Consider the following 19,636-nt stretch of genomic DNA (forward strand, 5'->3'; position numbering starts at 1 on the left):
TGTCTTCATTAATTCAAGAATATGGTATAAAGGTTACAAAATGAACACTGGTGCGCAGCTGCTTTGATGGGGAATGGTCTGGTCCCTTGAGAGGGCCTGGTGCTCTCCCTCAGCCCAGGCAGTGCTAATGACTTCAAATACCTTGGTATTCATTTACATCCTCATTTAAATATTTGGTAGGGAAATAATTATACTGAGGTGTTTGATGAGATGAAATCTGATCTCAGCAGATGGAGTAAGGCTTCCCTTTCATCAGCGGGGGAAACCAAGTGTCATTTAAATGAAAATCTTCCTGAAATCTCTTTATTCCTAAATTTGCTGCCAATATCCCAGAGGAAATGCTTCCATCAAAAAGGCAGTGGCATTGGAAAAGGGGACCATTTAGACGTCAGGTACAGCAGGAATTTCCCCCACCCCCATTTTTGCTAACACCCAGCTTTCCGGTTCTGGCAAATGTGAAAAAAGATGGACTCCTTCCAGCTAATGTTTTGGATCCACTGTCACGTGCTGGGAACAATACCGGAGAATGCCAGCCCCCCCCCCCCCCCTGACTCCCTGCCCTGGCAGTACTCGGGAACACTCAGGAATAGGGCATGCTCTCCCATCCTGCCTCCCCAAGCTGGCGTCTCATTGCTATGAGCTGCTTGCGTTCCCAGGCAGTGCGGAAGCTGGTGTGGGTGGAGAGAATGAAAGCAGCTTCATCCTCCGTTTCCATGGAAGCAACATACGATGCTTCGTGCTTAGTGCAGAGCTGAATTTCAAAGGAGGCGACTTTTTACAGGTACTTAACTGCTGAAAAATAATCTCCCTGCCAGAGTACACTGTGAGCACATCAGCTTGTTTCTCTTCACCATCTATTTTCCATTAAACCTTCCAGACAAGATTCTGAAGACAGATCAGGATTTCCAATGGCATTTTTCCGAGACCGTGTGTAATCTCTGTCCTGAGTATGTGGACCTTGACCAGCTGGAGTTTCTGCCGCCCGGGAGGCACAGCAGGCTGTGGCTCCCACAGTGACCCGAGAGCAGTTTCATTTGCATCTGCTTATGCGGTTAGCCGCAGCAGCCTGCACAGTGGTCAAGTCAGGCAATTCTAGGAGCAGCGTACTTCCGTGAAGCACTGTGGGGCACCCTGGTTGTTTTCTCTTCTCTTTTCTTGTACCGTGGGTTGGAAGGCCAGCTGTATTCTCTGTGGTGGGTGGGAGGGAGAGCAAAGCAGCTGCAGTTTCTGTGGCTGGAGGCCAAGGGAAAGCATGCTTGCCTTCTGTGCCTTGCAGTGGCAGCCGGACTCAGCTGGGGAGCCTGTTCCCTTAGGCAGTATGTAACTGGGCTTCCTGATGATCCTGTTGGCCCTTTGTTTAGAGAAACCGGACTGCTATGGGGGAGATAGAGGGGACTCAAGAGAAAACATCTACACAAATACAAATGCAAATCAAGAGACTGCCCAACTATTCCTTTTTTTAAATCAACAGTAGCAATAACACACTAACCCAACAATAACCCAGCAATAACCCAGAACAACCCAACAAGCCAACAACAATAACCTAACAGCAACACAAGAAACCAAGGTGAAAGGAAACAGTGGTATCCTAAGCTTGTAGTGGAATGGGGCTTACCAGACCTAATAAGTAAGTCACTCAGTATGGTGCACACATTCTTACCCAGACTAACCCCAGGCCACTGCGCCTCCAGGGTTCATGAAGTGGCGGGAAATGTGGTTTCGTTGGACAGACACGTTTCTCTCTGTCAGAAGCCTTCCCATGCACATCACTTTGCAGATTACCTCAGCTGCCAACCTTTTCCTTGGTAACTGCTCTCCAGGACTAAGGCAGGAATAACCTAGTTACCACATTGCTTTGGTGTGTTTCTTTGGGATCTGTTCTTTTTTGGTATGGTAAAAAGATTACGTAAGTCATGGTCTCTTTTATGTTGTCTCCACAGAGACTTCCTAAATACCATTGTTAGTTCAAACGCTTTGCGCTCTCAGATGTCAGTTAGGAGAGGAACCAGCCTTTTAGTTTTAAGTTAAAGTAATCTATGGGTTGTGAGCCATAGCATAGTGGTTAAGGGCTTACCAGGCATTCACTAGGCCGTAGGTTCAGTCCCCAGAACCTTTGGTGAAAGGAGATGATGATGTAATTCAGTGCTCTTTAGCCTCACACAGGCGTTCTTGTCCAGTGTAGACCTGCTATGGAAGACCACAGGTTTCAGTGTGAACTGTCTTCTGGAATGTGGTTCATCTCCTTGCCCCTGTTGGTCAGAAACATCTGGATCCAGGTGTTCCAGCACAGCCCATTCCTGATTTTCGTTATGCACTTATTCTCAGCGTATCCAGGGGTCCGAAGGAATTCTGTGGATTGGACGACACGTTTGCTGAAACGCTGCAAGCCACTTTGCCCTCTATCAGATTAACTGACCGTCTGATTTCTCCCAGATCTTCAACGCCTCAAAGGAGTTGTCGGACACCGCTGCCTACCAGTCTGTGCGCATCTTCTCTGTCTCCCTCACCCAGGCAGAGGAGGAGCTGGCTGACCTCGATGGAGTTGACCTGTCATGGTCCAAGCCCACTGCAGGTATGCGAATGCCTCAGCAAGCCGTCTTCCAGGCAATGGGTCAGTGACTTAAACAGAATCTGTAGCCACTGAATTTGGTTCTAGTTATTATTACAGACGTATCCTTTTAGTCTGGTATTCCTAGTGGGTTTCCATCCCATTCCTGGTGATCATGGTTACGTGTTTCTTCCTAAGTATCCACCCTGAATCTTCCCCACTGAGTTCAGGAAAAGGCTCTTCCTTTTTCTTGAGAACAGCATTGATGCTGTTCAATAAGGTTAAGTGAGTCAGGTTCTTTCTCCATCATTGTAACCCTCTCTGTCCCCTACTCCCCTACTGTGTCTGAGGACATCTCACTGCCCCCTCAGAGTGAACTTGGATCTGCTCCAGCTCCCTTCAGGGCCTCCTGTCTTCCATTTCTCTCTACGAGAGAACCACAGAATCTGTACTTCATGGCTCTGCCTGCTCTGGGGCAGGCGCTGCACCAGTCCAAGGACACAGCGGCAAGCACGACAGACACAGTCCCTGCTGCGAGGGTTCAGCCTTGTTCTTTATTTCCACAGAACAAGACAGATGCAAATACAACCAGCCCCTTATCAGCTCACTTGCTTCACAGTTTGTGCAGTGCCTTTCGTATTCATTCTTTTCGCTGCCTCCACGGGGTTCCTCTTTTTGTTTTTTTTTTTTTTTAAACACAGTTTCTCTGTGTGGCCCTGGCTGTCCAGGAACTTGCTTTGTAGACTAGGCTAGCCTCAAACTCAGAGATCCATCAGCCTGCCTCAGCCTACAGAGTACTGGGAATAAAGGGGATTAAAGGCATGTACCACCATCACCCCACCTGGGGAAACAGAGTTCACTCTGTGGGTAAAGGCTGACCATGTAAGCACCAGGACCTGAATTCAGAACCCAGGCGCTCATTTAAAAGGCAGATGTGGCAGCATGTATTTGTAATTTCATCACAGGGGAGGCAGAGACAAAGGCAACTTCTGGGGGTTACTGGCCAGTCAGCCTAGCTGAATAGTGAGAGGCAATTTCAAACAAATGAATGAATGAACAAATGAATGAATGAATGAAGTAGAGGATGATTGAGGAAGATACCTGGCATTGACCTCTGGCTTCCACATAAGTACACATATATACTTGTACATCTTGACACACATGTGCACATACAAACACATACTTTACATACAAATAAATAAACACATTCTTGTCTATCCTCCGGTTTCCTAACCTCTTTTTATCCTTCTTAGTTATCTTTCTCCTCTACTTACTAGTCAGTAGGTCTGCCTTTAACTGGCTACTCACAGGCACCTAACACTAGCAAACACATATTTCCTGATTATATCCTAGACATTAGAGACACGGTTATGAATGAAGTGAAGTCCCTCCAAAACTAACAGAAGTACTGTTCTGTTGCTTTGAGATACCACGACCAAGGCAACTTATAGAATGTGACATTTAATCGGTGGTTTGCTTACAGCTTCAAATGGTTAGTCCACCATTATCATCGTGGCAGGGAGTGTGGCTGAAGGTAAGAATAGTTCTGGAGATGTAGCTGATAACTACATCCTGATGTGTAGGCAGAGAGAGAGAGAGAGAGAGAGAGAGAGAGAGAGAGAGAGAGAGAGAGAGAGAGAGAGAGAGAATAGGATAGGCCTGGCAGGGACTTTTGAAATCTCAAAGCCCACCCTCAGTGACACACCTTCTACAACAAGGCCACATCTCCTAATCTTTGCCAAACAGTTCAACTAACTAACATTCAAATATTTGAGCCTGTGGGGCCCAGTCTCATTAAGACCAGTGCAGAGGGAAACACTGAACCTCTTACTACAGGAAGTGATGTGACAGGGCTGTGCAGAGGGAGGATGTCAGTCTAAACCAGGCTTTTGCTGAACTTCCTTAACAGCTCTTCTTCATTGTTAACTCTTTGTTGTTAACTCCAGTCAAAACTTGTCTTTTAAGACAGCGTACTCCCCCATTTATTTTATTTAGCTAATCACCTGACCTAGTCAGTAAGCTTTAGAATTTATGAGGAGAGACTCTGTGTCTCTTTCCCTGCTGTATCTCAACCACTCTGTAGTTCTGAACACATAGTAGGTGCTCAGTCGATTGTAATCCGTCTGAAATTGATCTGATTTTCTCCTATTGCACTTCTTGGGTTTGGGTCCTTTGCAGGACTAAACCCAGTGCCTCACGTAGAGTAGGTTTTTACGAGGTACTGGTTTGTGTTGACCCTGTCTCCGGGTGTTTCCATCTTCTCCTCCCCTCTTTAACCTCCTCTAGTATGGAACTCATATCACCAGCTTGTGTATGAACAGTTGAAAAAAATCAGACTGGGGAAGAAGCAAAACTGGTTAATGGTTGCTGTGTCTCCCTTTTTGCTGGATTTCTCAGCACTTCTGTGTCCACATCTTCGTTACTTCAGCTATGGGGTTGATCACACATCATCCAGAAAAAAAACACGTCTCCTCTCTACCTCCTGGCCGCTTGCCTTAAGTGAGTGGCTGGGGAGTGTGAGGTGGAAAAGGGACCTCACAGGTTTTGGGCCACTTGTCTACTGAGGAGGACTTAATGTTCCTGGAATCCGATGTGCCTGAAGGGCTGGGGTTCCGCAAAACCTGCTTAGAGTTCTGGATCCCTGATTATGTAAGTGAATTATTTATGTTCAGACTACGACACAGTTGTTTCCACTCGCCTCCATGCCAGACTGAGAGCTCTTGTTTCCTCATTATGGCAAAAAGCATTTTGAGCAACTGAAAAGAAACAAACAAACAAGCAAACTGAAGAGCAGTCAAGTGAAACTGTCATGAACATTGTAATTTTCTCTGTGGAAAAGATTCTTCTCCTTAGGGGAGCTTTGGAAGTCATGCTTCATTCTGGGCTGTAGCTTGTCCTTAACCTTCGCCTTTTCCTGCATCTGAAGAGCTTAGAAAGGAGCCCACTGCTGGCTCCACTCGTGTCACAGCTCCAGTTTGTATATCCCCTGCTCGTCTCCTGACTTTCCCTGTGACTATTTCCATGCACAGGAAACCTGGGTCACGGAAACTTCACATACATGTCTGCAGTGTGCTGGCTCTTTGGGCGTTACCTATATGACACTCTGCAATATCCCATCGGGCTAGTCTCCTCCAGTTGGGGTGGGACACCCATTGAAGTCTGGTCATCTAGAAGGGCACTGAAAGCCTGTGGAGTCCCTAATACAAGGGATGAACGAGTTCTTCAGCCTGAGATAAAGCCCATGAGGAATGGCTGTGAGAGTAAGGAGTCCTCATGTCCTTTTAGGAGGTAAGTGCATGCTGAATGTCCGGGGTGTATGGAGTTTTCATGCACAGGGCACGTGTTGTTGTCTGAGCAACTACAGTCATCTGGGAACAGGTGAAGAAGGGGCTGTACTCGTTACCTCAGTAACAGCAGTAGTTCATGCTGTCGACACCCTTCTATTGAGGGCACTGTTGTAGGCTCTTCATCTGCACCGGTTCATCTGGTTCTCAGAACACCTCCCTAAAGTGTAGCTACTGCCGCTACACCACGGTTCAAGACACCAAGTCCCAGAGAAGATCAGGACATGGCTTGTGCCGGGCCTAGTAAAGTGGGCCAGTCTGGCTCCAACGCCTGGGTTCCTCTTAGCCACTGCGCTCTCTTTCCTCAAGAGTAAACTGCCAGACAGGAAGAATGAATGTCTAAACGTATATTTAAAAACATTAGTGTACTGAGTATGAAAGCTGGGTGGGAAGGATATTTCAGAAGAGAAAGAACTCGTTAGAAAAACAAACAAACAAACAAAACCCAATACTGTATGCAAATGGAGACGGACAGGTAGGCTGTGGGCTCTACTTTCGTGAGCTCTGTCTCTTTCACTCTGGGAGGGCTTCTGGGAGGAGTAGGAGGGGGAGGGGAGGAGGAGGTGAAGGGGAGGAGGGGGAGGAGGAGGAGGGGGAGGAGGAGGGTTTTCTCCAGTACAGTTTGGGTATTTGGATAAAGCTTTGCCTGAGTGTAGGTGGGATGAAGATATTAAGTTGGGAGAAAAGGAATGGCTTTTAGTAGAGTAGGAAGGAAAGTCATATCCAGCATGTGGTGGGGGTTTTAAAGCCAGGTACATCAGATCTCCACGGAGGGGAGTGAAGCAAACGGACTGGGAAAGTGGGAATTCTCTCTATAGCCCCTGCAAAGATAAATGCATATATGTATTCCACAGAGAAGTCTGGGACCATATCCAAAGTTAAAACAAAATTGTTTTTGACTCAGTAATGCCATTGCTGGGAATTTATCTTGCAAAAAGAAGTAAGCATGTATCCAATGGTTTTGCTACATGGAAAATCATCACGCCATTACTCCCAAAGCAGCACGTGTAAGCTAGTCCGCCTACAGAGTAGTAGTTAGCTGAACTTATTGCATGTAAATCAGTCCTCCCTCTGACTTTAATGGCCTTATCTGGAAACTGGCGCGGCCCGCTGTGGACTCACATAGAATGGATTGCTACACTTTCCCTGGGAAGAACCTGGTGACACTGTTCCCACGTTTTCAAGTGTAATGGAACAGACTGAACTGTCTCTGGGCTGTTTTCCTGTGAGGTTTGTCCAAGTGAACGTGGCTAGGCTGACTGTCTTTCGATTGATTGCTGGCTTTGTTCATCTTGCCGATTTCAGGTTTGTCCCATGTGATCCTGTGGCTGGACCGGCAACACACTCTGTCCTCTGGAATGCCATGATCCACCCACTGCAAAACATGACTTTGAAAGGGGTGGTGTGGTATCAGGGTGAGCTTGCCCATTCTCCACTGTGTCAGTTAGCTTTGGCTGTGTAACAAAGGGCCCCGAGGAGTTAATGGTTTCAAAACCCAATGAGTTTATTGTTTTATCCAGCCCTGTTTTCTCTGGGTTAGCAGGGTGGTTCTCCCATCTGCTGCTTCAGTTGGGGTCTCCACTTTGTCCTTGGCTGCCTGCTGAGTTATCTAGTGGCTGGAGGACATCGGACAGCTTGTCTCTTGTATGCATTGACTGGGGACAGTGTGCTGGACATCATGAGTCTCAGGTGGCCTGGTCTTTAGCAGATTGGTTCACACTTGTAGTTCATTCCCATTGCAGTACAAGAGTTCCAGGAAGATGTAGAGAGAGCAGTTCCCGAAGCTCATGCTCTTTAGAAGCTTCCACTTGTACCAAGCTTGCTGATGCCGCTGGCCATCAACCTGAGGGCACGGAAGGCCACTACTTCAGGGCATGGATGGGAGAGAAGAAAAACTTTTAAAATACCCACACCAAAATTCTCTCCCAATTTCATTTTTTTTTTTTTAAGGAGAGAACAATGCGAATTATAACAGGGACCTGTATGCCTGCATGTTTCCTGCACTCATTGCAGACTGGCGCCAGACCTTTCACTCCGGCTCCCAGGGCCAGACAGAGCGTTTCTTTCCATTTGGGTTTGTCCAGGTATGTGTTCAGAGGAAGGGAGTGTATGGGCATGTGTGGGTGGTGTGGGCTGTGTGCATGTCTGTAAAGGGATTTGCAGTCCCACGTTTGTCCTCACAGCGTGTGCTGGCTCCGAGCTGTATATTAATTCCTATGAACTTACTGGTTAGATGATTACATCTTCAAAAATGTTAATAAACAATGAATCTTATTATAAAAGCCCCCCAGTTTTTCACTGGAAAAACTTTAAAAGGCAAAACAGACACCCAAACAAAAAACAAATCAAAAAACAATCCCAACTACCACCAACTTAAAGCTAAGACTATTGAGAATTCAAGAAAAAAAAAAAAGGACTTTGTTTGTATGTGGTTGTTTTTCCTCTTTGTATTGTATTGTAAGCCTTTTTCATGCTTTTTCAAGATGGCTATTCTTCTTCAGCATGGTTTGTGATGATTACAAAGTATTCGGAAATGGGGATGCACTGTAACACATTTAAATGAGTTCTCAAAGGAGGCTGCTGCGTAGATTCCATTACTTGGCTTTTACAAACTGTGGCATGTTATTTCCTGGCAGCAGATTTCTTGTAGTTTATTGCCATAAGATAAATTCCCAGAAATGAGATTGCTGGGTCAAAACATATATCCCCCAAACGCTTTGTCCAAGCCCCATTTTTTTGTTAAAATTGTGAATTTGTATAACTGCACCTTTAGCAACTGTGTGTAAGAATGTGGATTGCTCCATGTTGAGCAGGGTTGTGACTTCTTAGGCTGTCTGTGGCTGGCTCTGCTGAATCATTAGACCTACTAACCAACCCATCAACCAAACAACCACGTTAACTTCCCCACATTCCCCTGACTTTTGCTGTTATCCCCATACCCTCTAGAATTTACCACATTCCCTGTCTTCTGGAGATCATACATACCCTTTGTTTGAAACAATTTCTCTTTCTTACACTTTCCTAGGCCTCTGCTTGGGTCTTAGGAAAGTACTTGTGATTATTCAGCGTCTGGGATAGATGTCCCTTCCTCATAGAATGCGTTTCTTAGTAATCGCTTATGCTCTGTTTTGTTTACATGCGAGTTGTATCTGTGGCTATGTCTCTTCGGTTCAGGTTTGTATTCCTAGTATGTAGTTGGTTAGCACCAATGATGGCTTACAACACAAAATGAAAGAACAGTGTCAAGAGAGGAAGTCCTGCTTCTGGTTAGAGGGAGCTAGTCAGAGGATTGTACCTCCATCCTTAGACAAAAGGAATAAATTCATGGGCCAAGTTCAAAATTATTTTCATGACTTGCCTAACACCTAGACTTCCTAGCCAAGTGGTAGTTCTGACTTCTATGGAATAGGAAATTATGAAGTTAAGGTGTTAGGAAAAGAAGGCCCAACCTTCAGTAGAATGGACACTGTCATGGTTTAGATATTACCCTGTGAACCTCATAGATACTTTCTTTTCACTATCCTTCTGTCTCTTGCACTTCACCTTTTTTTTTTTTAAACCATACTCCTCTTTAAGAAGCCTTTTGTGTATGTGTGTTTGTGTAGTATGTGCTTATATGTAATTGTGTGTGTGTGGTATGTGTTTGCATTGTGTGTGTGTGGGTGCATGGTGTCTATTTGCTTGTGTTTGTGTGCAATATGTGTATATGTGTGTTTGTGTGGTGTGTTTGTGTGTGTTTGTGTGGTGTGCGTTTGTGTGGTGTTTGCTTGTATGCAGTGTGGTGTGCATTTGTGTGTATACCACAGTGTGCATATAGAAGTCAGTTCTCACCTTCCCTCTTGTTTAAGACAGGGTCTCATTGCTTACCACTGCAAACACCGGGCAAGCTGGTCTACAGGTTTGTGGGGGGCTTTCTTGTGTGGGCTTCCCATTTTGTTCTAGAAATGCTGGGATCACTGATGTGTGCTACCTATCCTGGCTTTAGGTAGGCTGGGTGGATCTGAACTCAAGTCTTAATGCTTTTGTGGCAAATGCTTACTGACCCATCTTCCTGGTCACCATGCCCTGTTTCCCAGAAAGGATTTTTATTGACTTTTTATATGTACTGGTTGTTTGAAGGTGACTATGTAGTTCGAATGAAAACTATGCACTTGGATACTTATAAACATGGCATCTGGTCTTTTCTCTTAAAGTTCACAATTTGTAAAGGCCTCTTACCCTTTAGCCTTTACTTTAGTACCCACAAAATATGCTAGTTAATTTTAATATTATCATATGTATTTATCTAAGTCTGGATTCAAAGGGAAATACCCAATGTGACAACTCAAGATAGTGGTTCAAGGCCTGGGTCTGGAGTTAGACATCTGGGATTCCTAGTCTTTGAGCTGCGTGATTTTGAACAAACATCTTTCTTATTTTAAGTATTGCATGACTTAACCTATGTGGAAACATGCTGGATGTGTTAGCATTTATTATTGTTGCAAGAATTCAGAACATCTGCAGGGATAGCTGTCTTGTTTGGAAAGATGACATATGGTGTTTGAAGTAATCCAGTGGTGAGAGGACAGTTAGAAATTCAGGATTGGAGCCCATGGAAGAGACCAGGGCTGGTGGGACACTCAAGAGTTACTGATAGACAGGTGGCAGGAAACACGAGAGAAAGATCTAGAGGCTGGCTTTAAAAGGGAACTTGGGGGAACAGATTGAAAACTTTGCTGTTATTTGTAACTTCTTTTGAATGTGACCAGTTTTGTAGGTTTTTTGTTTGGCAGTTACATATCTTCATTAGTCTTCGTATGTGTAAGAAGCACCACTACTCTTCAGATTAGGAAGAAACACAAGCATTTCACTTGGGTGTGGAGTATGCTGGTGCCCCCACGTGGTCAGGGTGCAGTAGTGCCATCAGTGGACAATTAAGGGAATTCTCAGCCAACTGCCATTTTGAGGAAAGGTCTTTGGCTTGGAGGGCTGATTGTAGAGGGTCTGTGTGTTGAGCTTTGGGCTGTTTCTAGTGGTTTTGTTGGTTTGGTCCTATTATGGCACTTGCTGGTGAATCTGGTTCCATTTGCAGTCCTTGCATTGAAAGAAGGATGACTCATTAGACCTTTGTGTGCATGTGCGAGTGTTGGTGCAGGTGCAGGTGCAGGTGCAGGTGCAGGTGCAGGTGCAGGTGCATGCACTGGCATGTAGAAGTTCAGAGGACAACTTTGGGTGTGGCAGGTCAGGTGCTGTCCATGATTTTTTGAGACCAAGTCACTCATCAGTTTGGAATGCTGTCTCTGCTTCCACAGTGCTGGAATGTGTTTTCTGGTGATCAAACTTCCCGTGCAAACCCTTTGCTGGCTGAGCTGTCTCCTCAGCCTGACTCTTTCAGTTTTTATGAGGTTCTGGTGTGAAGCACAGCTTGTCATTTCCTATGTTAAGACACATTTGTGTGGCAGAATCTTTAACAAGAGAACTGGAATGTTCCTTTAATTCTGTGTCATGGTCAAAGCTCTTGCTTGTCACTGTTTCAACCTTTCTGCTTTCCTAATGTCAAACTCATCACTCACGAAGCAGAAAACATCCTTAAAGTTTTATCTGGCCACGTGGTGATTTGAGTTTTTTCTGGGCAGCATGGTGAGTAAGACTGGGTAGAACAGTCTGTGTAGAACATAGCTTCTCTGATGGGGTCAGACATTTTGAAATAGTGTCAAACAACAGTTTGGATGCTGGCCAGACTGTGGTCTGACTTACTGTTAGATCATGTTTGTAATAGAGACAGAGAGTAGGTGGAGGTCTTTCATTGGCTGGAACTAGGACTGGGAAGAAGATTCTGTCTAAATCAAAGAACAGGGTGCTCGTAAGAACCAGAAAACTAAGAAAGAAAGAAATAGCAGGAAATACTGTGTCACAGTAGTGGTAAGGTTTTTTCTTCCTTTTTATTTGATCATTTATTATGGTATATTAGTTATATGTGATGATAGGTTTCATCAGGACATTTTCTTCATGTACATAGCAATTTGGTCACACTCACCCCATTACTCTCTCCTGTCCCCTCCCATTCCTGCTAATCCTGCTTCTCTTTCCAGGTAACTCCTCTTCTAAGTTCATGTTTTGTGTGTGTTTGAGTGTGTATGTATGAATGTATATGTATGAGTGTGTATGTATATGTGTGTGAGTGTGTATGGGTATGTGGGTGTCAGTCCATGTCCTAATGCAGAATTATGGGGAAGGTTTGTTTACAGGAGCATGGGTACCTTACCAGTAATTACATCATTGGAGGAAATGTCTCTCCTTATCAACTGTTAACTATATATAAATCCTCAGGGGGCTCCACAATTTTCATGATAGTGCTGACAAGCCCAGTCTTTTACAGCTCTTGGGCAGGTAATCACAGACATAGTGAGTTGTGAGTTCCAGTGTAACTCACATCTGATGTAAGGGTGTGTGTATCCTTAGAAACAGAGAGTGTATCGTTTTAGAATTCTTCCCAACATGCTTCAGTATCCACATAGTTTGCTCTCTCTTATGTTGTTGTCTTTGTTCAGGCCCAGAACACAAACACACACACACACACACACACACACACACACACACACACACACACACACACATGTTCCAGTGTTATCACATTTGTCTTATTTTGTAAAAGCTTTGCAGTTTTTTGTTTTGTCCATGTGAGAATCAGAAGTTCGTGGTCCATTCGTCTAAGGCTATGCCCTTCCTTTGACTCTTACATTCCTTTCTCTGCTTCTTCCTTAACGTGCCCTGACTTTTGGAGGAATTCATACAGGCATTGAATTTATGCTCGGCATTCAACAGTCATTTGTTTCAGTACTTTACTAGATAAAGAATCTTCCAGGAGCCTCTGCTCTTTGCAGGCTGAGGGGCACATCAACTTTCAGTATGAAGTACTTAGTCCTAGCTCACTGTCTCAAGTCTAGAGCACTTACCCGCACTGCCCCTTCACTAGCCAGACTCCCTGTTGACTTACTGTCTCCTATCAGAGGCTTCCTTCTTGCTTCTACCTTGACTCTTCTTCTTTAGGGCATTCTCAATGTATCTGAAGATTCCAGAGTGCTCCCCTCCCACTGAGTGGCACCTGATGCTAACAAGGCCAGGCACGCTTTGCTTCCATCGCCCCTGACCTTCTTCCCAGTGCTCTCTGCCTATTCCACTAGATTCATACTGGCTATAAGTACAATAGGCATCTGACTTTAACTTCTTTAATTCTTTTTCTCCTGCCTGCAAAGTGTTTATTTTCTATTGCTACATAACACTATATTTAGCAGCTTAAAATCATCCAACATATATTTATTTATTATCTCGCAATTCCCGTGAGTGTGGTGTGAGCTGGGACACAGATGGCTTAGCTACACTCTCTGCCTGTGGTTACAGAAATGGTGTCTGGCAGGGCTAGAGTCTCCTCTGAGACTTGGTTTCTTGTCTAAGCTCCCATGATTGTTGGCAAAGTTAATTTTCCCGAAGCTGCTATAGGACTTATGGCAGTCAGATTTCTGAAGAGCAGTAGGGCCACTCCATGGCTCCAGACCTTCTCTGAAAGGCACTGACTTGGTCCGGCTCACCTAGCTTCTTCCCTTTTGGTGAACTTGAAGCCAACTGGTTAGCAATATTACATCTGCAAGTGCATTCTTTGCCAAGTGACAGGATGTGATCATAGGAGTAACATCCCATTACCATAGTCTGCTGGTGAGAAGCAAGCTATGGGTCCCCACCACAAAGGATATAAAATTATATAAGGATATAAGAGTCAGAATGTATCCTCTTAGAATCCTTCCTAACATGCTTCAATATCCACATAGCTTGCTTTCTCTTATGTTGTCTTTGCTAAGCCCCAGAACTCTCTTTTCTATATGTATAAAATACATACTATATAAAACATATTTTCAGTATACCTATTATTTTCTTGATGATAAAGTGAGTTACCACATTTGTCTTATTTTTGTTCATTGGTCATGTCTGTCCTTTGGAATGTGGTCTTGTAAAAACTTTGCAGTTTTTTTTTTTTTTTTTTTTTTTTTGTTCCCTACTCTATCTTCTTGGTGAGGCTAGTGCCTGGATCAAGTAAACACTTGTTCAGAGAATGAATGAATGAATGGACTGATTGATACTACACCAGTTGTTGACCCGTCACAGGCTCTTTCTAGAACAATTATTTTCCACATGTTCTGGTTGTCGTTGGTGAGTTGCCCTAGATCCTCAAACGTTAATCCAAATGTCACTGATTCTAAGCTAAGCACTTAAAGCTTTCTCTTGAGCCCTATGTTGTTGGCTGTCTGGTCCTGGTGGTTTCATTTCTGAGCAGCCCATTCCCATTATTACCCCACTAAAAAGGTCTGGCTTGGATGCTTGCATCTGTCTGTCCGTCTGTCTGTCCATGTCTAGAAATATTAAGCCTTTTGGCACTGTAATGAGTTCCTGAGACAAGTCAACTTAACAGGAGAAAGGCTTGTTTTGGTCAGATTGCAGTCTGTGGCTAGCTGTTCCTGTTGTCATCATTGTGGGGTATGGGTCAGAGCAGTCTCTTCACTTTATGGTACCTGGAGGTTTGGGGAAGAGACTGGCATCTTACTATCTACCTTGAAATCAACTTCTTGGTGACCTAACTTCCTCCTACAAGATCCCAACTCTTAAAGATTCTTTCAGCTTCTTAGCAGCACCGTGGACTGGGCACCAGTTCTTCAATATGTGCACTTCTGTGGATATTCGAATTCTAAGCTAGGTAACAAGCATCACAATGTTTCACGGGCAGCCATTTCCTCTGACCAGTCACCATGCTATCTTTATAACTTACCTTTACTATGGCAGCAGTTCCAGTGCCACTCATTGAACCGATACTCCTTTAAGGCTGACCACTTTAAGGTTCTCGGCTGAGCCACAGGGCTCTGTAGCTACCACATACTCAGGGGCTCCCATCATTCACAGAATCAAAGAGCAGCAGTGTTCACACACTTGGCCAGTTGTCTTTCCAATTTCCCATTTCCCTCCACCCAGGTAGACTGCACCCTCTCTCAAAACAGCAATTCTTCTCTTTCAAGAATTGCTTCTCAAAGAAGCAGTTCTTCGTCCAAGCAGGGCTTCTCAGATAGCGTCTCTTCTTTTTTTTTTTTTTAAACTTCTAAATATATTATGAGGCATGCCTGTGTACAGTAGTAATCGCTGTCTATCTGAAATGTGTACTAAACTGCTGTACCGTCAGTCTAGCTTTCACGCCATACCATTTTATGTGGTTACAGATTTATCTCGCTATGCTCACATCTGTCCTTCCAGCAGAGCGTTCCAGCTTTGTAAGCACTTGCCAGCTACGCTGACAGTCACCTTCAAATTCCATGGCTCAGAATAGCCTTTATGTTATAGTTCACGTACCAGAGGAACTGGGGTTTGGGTGATCTTGTTTAGGTCTGCCAGGGATCCTTAAGAGCTCTGGGGCTTGGTGGGAGCTCAGCTCCAGATGAAATAGAACTGGACTTGTTAGATGAACAGTTCCGTTCTACAGCTGTCCTAATTAGGGTTTCTATTGCTGTGATGAAGCCCCATGAGAAAAAAAAATACACACACACACACACACACACACACACACACACACACACACACACAAAGGCAAGTTGGTGAGGTAAGGCTTATCTGGCTTACACTTCCAGATCACAGTCCATCATTGGAGGAAGTCAGGACAGGCACTGACATGGAGTCCATGGAGGTGTGCAGCTTACTGGCTTGCTTCCCCTGGCTTGCTCAGCCTCCTTTCTTATAGAACCCAAGACCAACAGCTCAGGAAAGGTACCACCCACTGAGCTGGGCTCTGCCCCATTGATCACTAATTGAGAAAATGCCTTATAGCTAGATCTCATGGAGGCATTTCCTCAACTGATGCTCCTTCCTCTGATGATGAAAGCTTGTCTCAAGTCAACACAAAAAACCATCTGGTACAACAGTTCTCATCCTTGTCTGGAGAGCAGTAGGCTAGCCCACTTACCTTCCTCTGTTGTGCTAGCCCACTTACCTTCCTCTGTTGGTGCTGACAGAAGTACAAGACACAAGTAGAACCAGCACAAGTTAGGCAAGGACATATTAGCTCACCTACCAAAAAGGCCATGAAGAATCAGTGGGTGGAGAGGAAGAACTGCAGATTGGAGAGGTGTGGGTATAAGGAATGAAGATGAGTCTTTTGCGACTTGCCAGAGTGGATGTTTTTGCTTCCCTCTAGTGCCTAGCCTTTTGCTGCACTATCTATCCATTCCCTATTGCTTTATAACAAATTGCCCTAGATCAGAAGCTTAAATTCCATGGGCTGGCTCATCTTTATCCTGTGTGTTGTGAGACTTGTGTGGCTGTAATTTTTTTGTTTTGTTTGTTTTTGAGACTGAGTTTCTCTGTGTAGCCTTGGCTCTCTTAGAACTCACTCTGTAGACCAGGCTGGCCTCAACCTCAGAGGTCTGACTGTCTCTGACTCCTAAGTTCCAGGATTAAAGGCATGTGCCACCACTGCCTAGCTGTGTGTTCATAATTTGATGATAGGATCTATAATTAATATATCAGCTGATATTTCTAGCTGTCTCCAAAAGCTGTCCAAGGTTTCCTCTCTTTACAATTTCTCCAACAGAGTAGCTGGACAAGTTTTTCTTCTAATGGCCAATACAGGATTTCAAGAGCATGAAGCCACAAGCAAAGGGCTCTGGGAAAAGCCTCAAGCTGCGTAAAAATCTTGCCACATTCAATTGATCAGCAAACTGCAGGGCCAGTCTGGATTGGCCATGTGGTTGTTGGAACTACCCTGAACAATGTGAAGTGCTTAGAAAATACTTGAATAAATGTTTGGTCAAAACAGAAGCAAAGTGTCAATGAGAAGCATTCAGGGGTCCAGAGCAGTAAAAATGATAGCATCTTTCTTTTTTTTAGCTGTCTTCATACCTGTTGATGAACTCATCAGATTATGGATTTCCAGAGATCCGCTGGCATCAAACAGCAGACTTTGGCTCTGTCCCCAACCCGAAGATGCCCAACACTTTTATGGCCGTCGCTATGGATCTCTGTGACCGAGACTCACCTTTTGGGAGGTACAGTTGCTTCTTGCCTGGAGTCTTTCCCCATGATGTTCACTTGTAATGGGATGGATTAGACTATGGGTTAGAACTTCGGTGTCGTCTATGCTGCAATAACCCAGATCAAAGCCTAACTCCCCACCCCATCCCTCCTTATAGGGACCCTGGCCAGTCAACCAGAGCCCCTCTGCACTTACCTTCATGCTTTGATCCAACAAAACAGTTTAGACTCCATCAAAGCAGGTCGATAGAGACTGCTCACAGATCAGAGCAAAAGTCTCCAAAGAGTTGGGATGTAGCTCATTGGCTGAGTTCAGGCTCTAGTACTATCTCTCAAGCATGAGTCTCTGAGTTTATCGTCCATCTATCATAACTTCTAAGTCTTACATTGGCAAATAAATGCTGTCATCTAGAAGCTACATATATTAGTGACGGTTTCTATGCTGTTATAAAACACCACGTCCGAAAGCTACTTGGAAAATAAAGGGTTTATTTCAGCATACAGTTTTTATATTTTTGGTTGTGAGTCTAGCCTTTAATGGCTGACCTATCATTGTCCAGCCCCAGCATACAGTTCTATATCACACGCCATCATCAAAGGGGGTTAGGGCAGAAACTTAGGCAGGACAGGAAGCTGGCGCAGAAGCTGATGCAGAGCCCATGTAGTAACTTGCTGCTTATTGGTTTGTTCCCCAGGGCTTGCTTAGCCTGCTTTCTTATAGAAACCACAACCACCAGCCCAGGGCTGGCTCTACCCACAATGGGTTGGACCCTCCTACATCAATCATCAACCAAGAAAATCCACTACTGGCTTTCCCATAGGCCAATCTGGTGGAAGCATTTTCCCAACTGAGGTTCTCGTCTCTAAAGTGACTTTAGCTGTGTCAAGACAACATAAAACTAGCCAGCATGCCACACAAGTCACTTGCTTACACTGAGTCACTAAACTACATCATGAATGTAAGCATGGGATAGGCCATGGGATCTAACACGGACTCAGGCAGGGTGGCACTTTTGTTGTCTGTTCCAGTGAGTACTGCTGCAGGATGCAAGATTTCAGATGTGAAGTGGGCCTCGCACATTACCTTTAGATCACAGCAGGAACTTGATAATATTTACTGAACAAATAAAAGGCAGACAGACCTAAACGATGAACATCCCAGCATAGGTGACTGACGCACAGTATGCCTAACAGTCCAGTTCACTCCCTTATGCTCTGTCCTTCTCTCTCCTTTTCAATCTAGCCCTCTGTTGCTGTAAGTTTCTAAACCCACTGAAGGCCTGAGCTCCTTCTCTGGTTAGTACTTACTCTTGTCCTCAAGGTCACTAGCCACTGGTCATTGATTTCAGCCAACTTTTATCCTTTGATTCCTCTTCTCTTTCTCCTTCTTCTTTTCTTTCTTTGCCCCCTCCCCTCCTTTTTTCCGTTAGCATTTTGAGACAGGATCCCACTGTGTTGACCAGACTGGCCTTGAAGTTGTGATCTTTCTGCCTCTGCGTCATAAGTGCTTTGATTACAGGCATGTGCCACCATACCCAGAAATTCTTTCCTCCCCTTCCTCCTTCTCCTTTAAGAAAATAAAATAAATAAAAGATTTTAGGGGCTGGAGAGATAGATGCCTCAGTGGTTAGGAACATTTGCCATTCTTCCAGAGGCCCTCAGTTTGGTTCCCAGAACCTGCAAGGTGGCTCCTAACTCTACTTCCAGACCATCTGACACCCTCTCTTGGCCTCCACATATGCATGTGCTGCACAGACATACATGCAGGCAAGACTTTCATACACACAGACATAAGTACATCTTTGAACAATTATTTATTCTTGTATGCTCTATCTAGGTGCCTTCCTTTCTAACATGTGGTTATTGTTAGCTCTAAGCCACCATCTACTTGTTTTTGACCCTGTAGCATCCACCCTCGAGACAAACAGACTGTGGCCTATCGCCTGCACTTGGGTGCTCGAGCTGTGGCATATGGTGAGAAAAATTTGACCTTTCAAGGACCACTACCTAAGAAGATAGAACTCTTGGCTCGCAATGAGCTGCTCAACCTCACTTATGACCAGGAAATCCAGGTGCAGAGGAAAGATAACAAGACATTTGAGGTGAGAATTGCAGTGGTACTGAGGCTCGTTCTGCACTGTGGTGTGATGATGCTGCCTGGCTGGGGTGATGGTAAGCTCATCTCAAAGGCCAAATGTCCAACTACTGACCATTTGTTTGCACACAAGTTTGACAGTGCAACCAAGGAAGGGAAAATTAGCCCCTAATAAACCATATTCCTTTTCTCTATCCTTCCTTAGGGCAGCCACAGAGAACAGAGAACAGCCTCATTTGTATTTCATTTGTTAAACTATCATTGTTCTGTAATTCCCTAAACCTTAGTTGTCTCTTTTGTTGTCCTATGCTAAAACCAGAAATTCTTAAGAGTTTAGCATCTCCTTTGAAAAGCTTAAGTTTGGTGAGTCCCAGCTTAGTATGAGTTAATGTAGCAGGTCTGCTTTCTGCTACTCTCCAGCAGGGATCTCTTCTGTGGAACTGGGGCCACTTATTAAAGGGATGAGTTAGAATCCTTTATAGTTGAAGGTAGAGACATTCCTAGATGGGCGTGTCTTTGGGAAACATGAGGCCACCAGGCTAGATGATGGTGGAAAGAGGACACTGTAGCAGATGCGACAGTACTGACAGGCAGTCCTCATGCAGT

The 19,636-nt window shown here is 44.6% G+C and overlaps 1 protein-coding gene across 3 annotated transcripts in view; it reads left to right on the plus strand.

Annotated features, from left to right (window-relative positions):
- The window catches only part of Siae (sialic acid acetylesterase), a 35,276-nt gene that overhangs the window by 12,870 nt on the left and 2,770 nt on the right, over window positions 1-19,636 (plus strand). The window contains exons 1-7 of one of the 3 annotated variants that reach the window (XM_039081721.2): window positions 512-781; window positions 2,434-2,572; window positions 5,578-5,836; window positions 7,198-7,307; window positions 7,843-7,976; window positions 16,792-16,949; window positions 18,842-19,037. In XM_039081721.2, coding sequence (XP_038937649.2) covers window positions 527-781; window positions 2,434-2,572; window positions 5,578-5,836; window positions 7,198-7,307; window positions 7,843-7,976; window positions 16,792-16,949; window positions 18,842-19,037 — 1,251 coding nt within the window. In that variant the 5' untranslated portion in view covers window positions 512-526. 3 annotated transcript variants of the gene reach the window in all.

The sequence above is a fragment of the Rattus norvegicus genome, chromosome 8, assembly GCF_036323735.1.
Source record: "Rattus norvegicus strain BN/NHsdMcwi chromosome 8, GRCr8, whole genome shotgun sequence".
Taxonomy (NCBI): domain Eukaryota; kingdom Metazoa; phylum Chordata; class Mammalia; order Rodentia; family Muridae; genus Rattus; species Rattus norvegicus.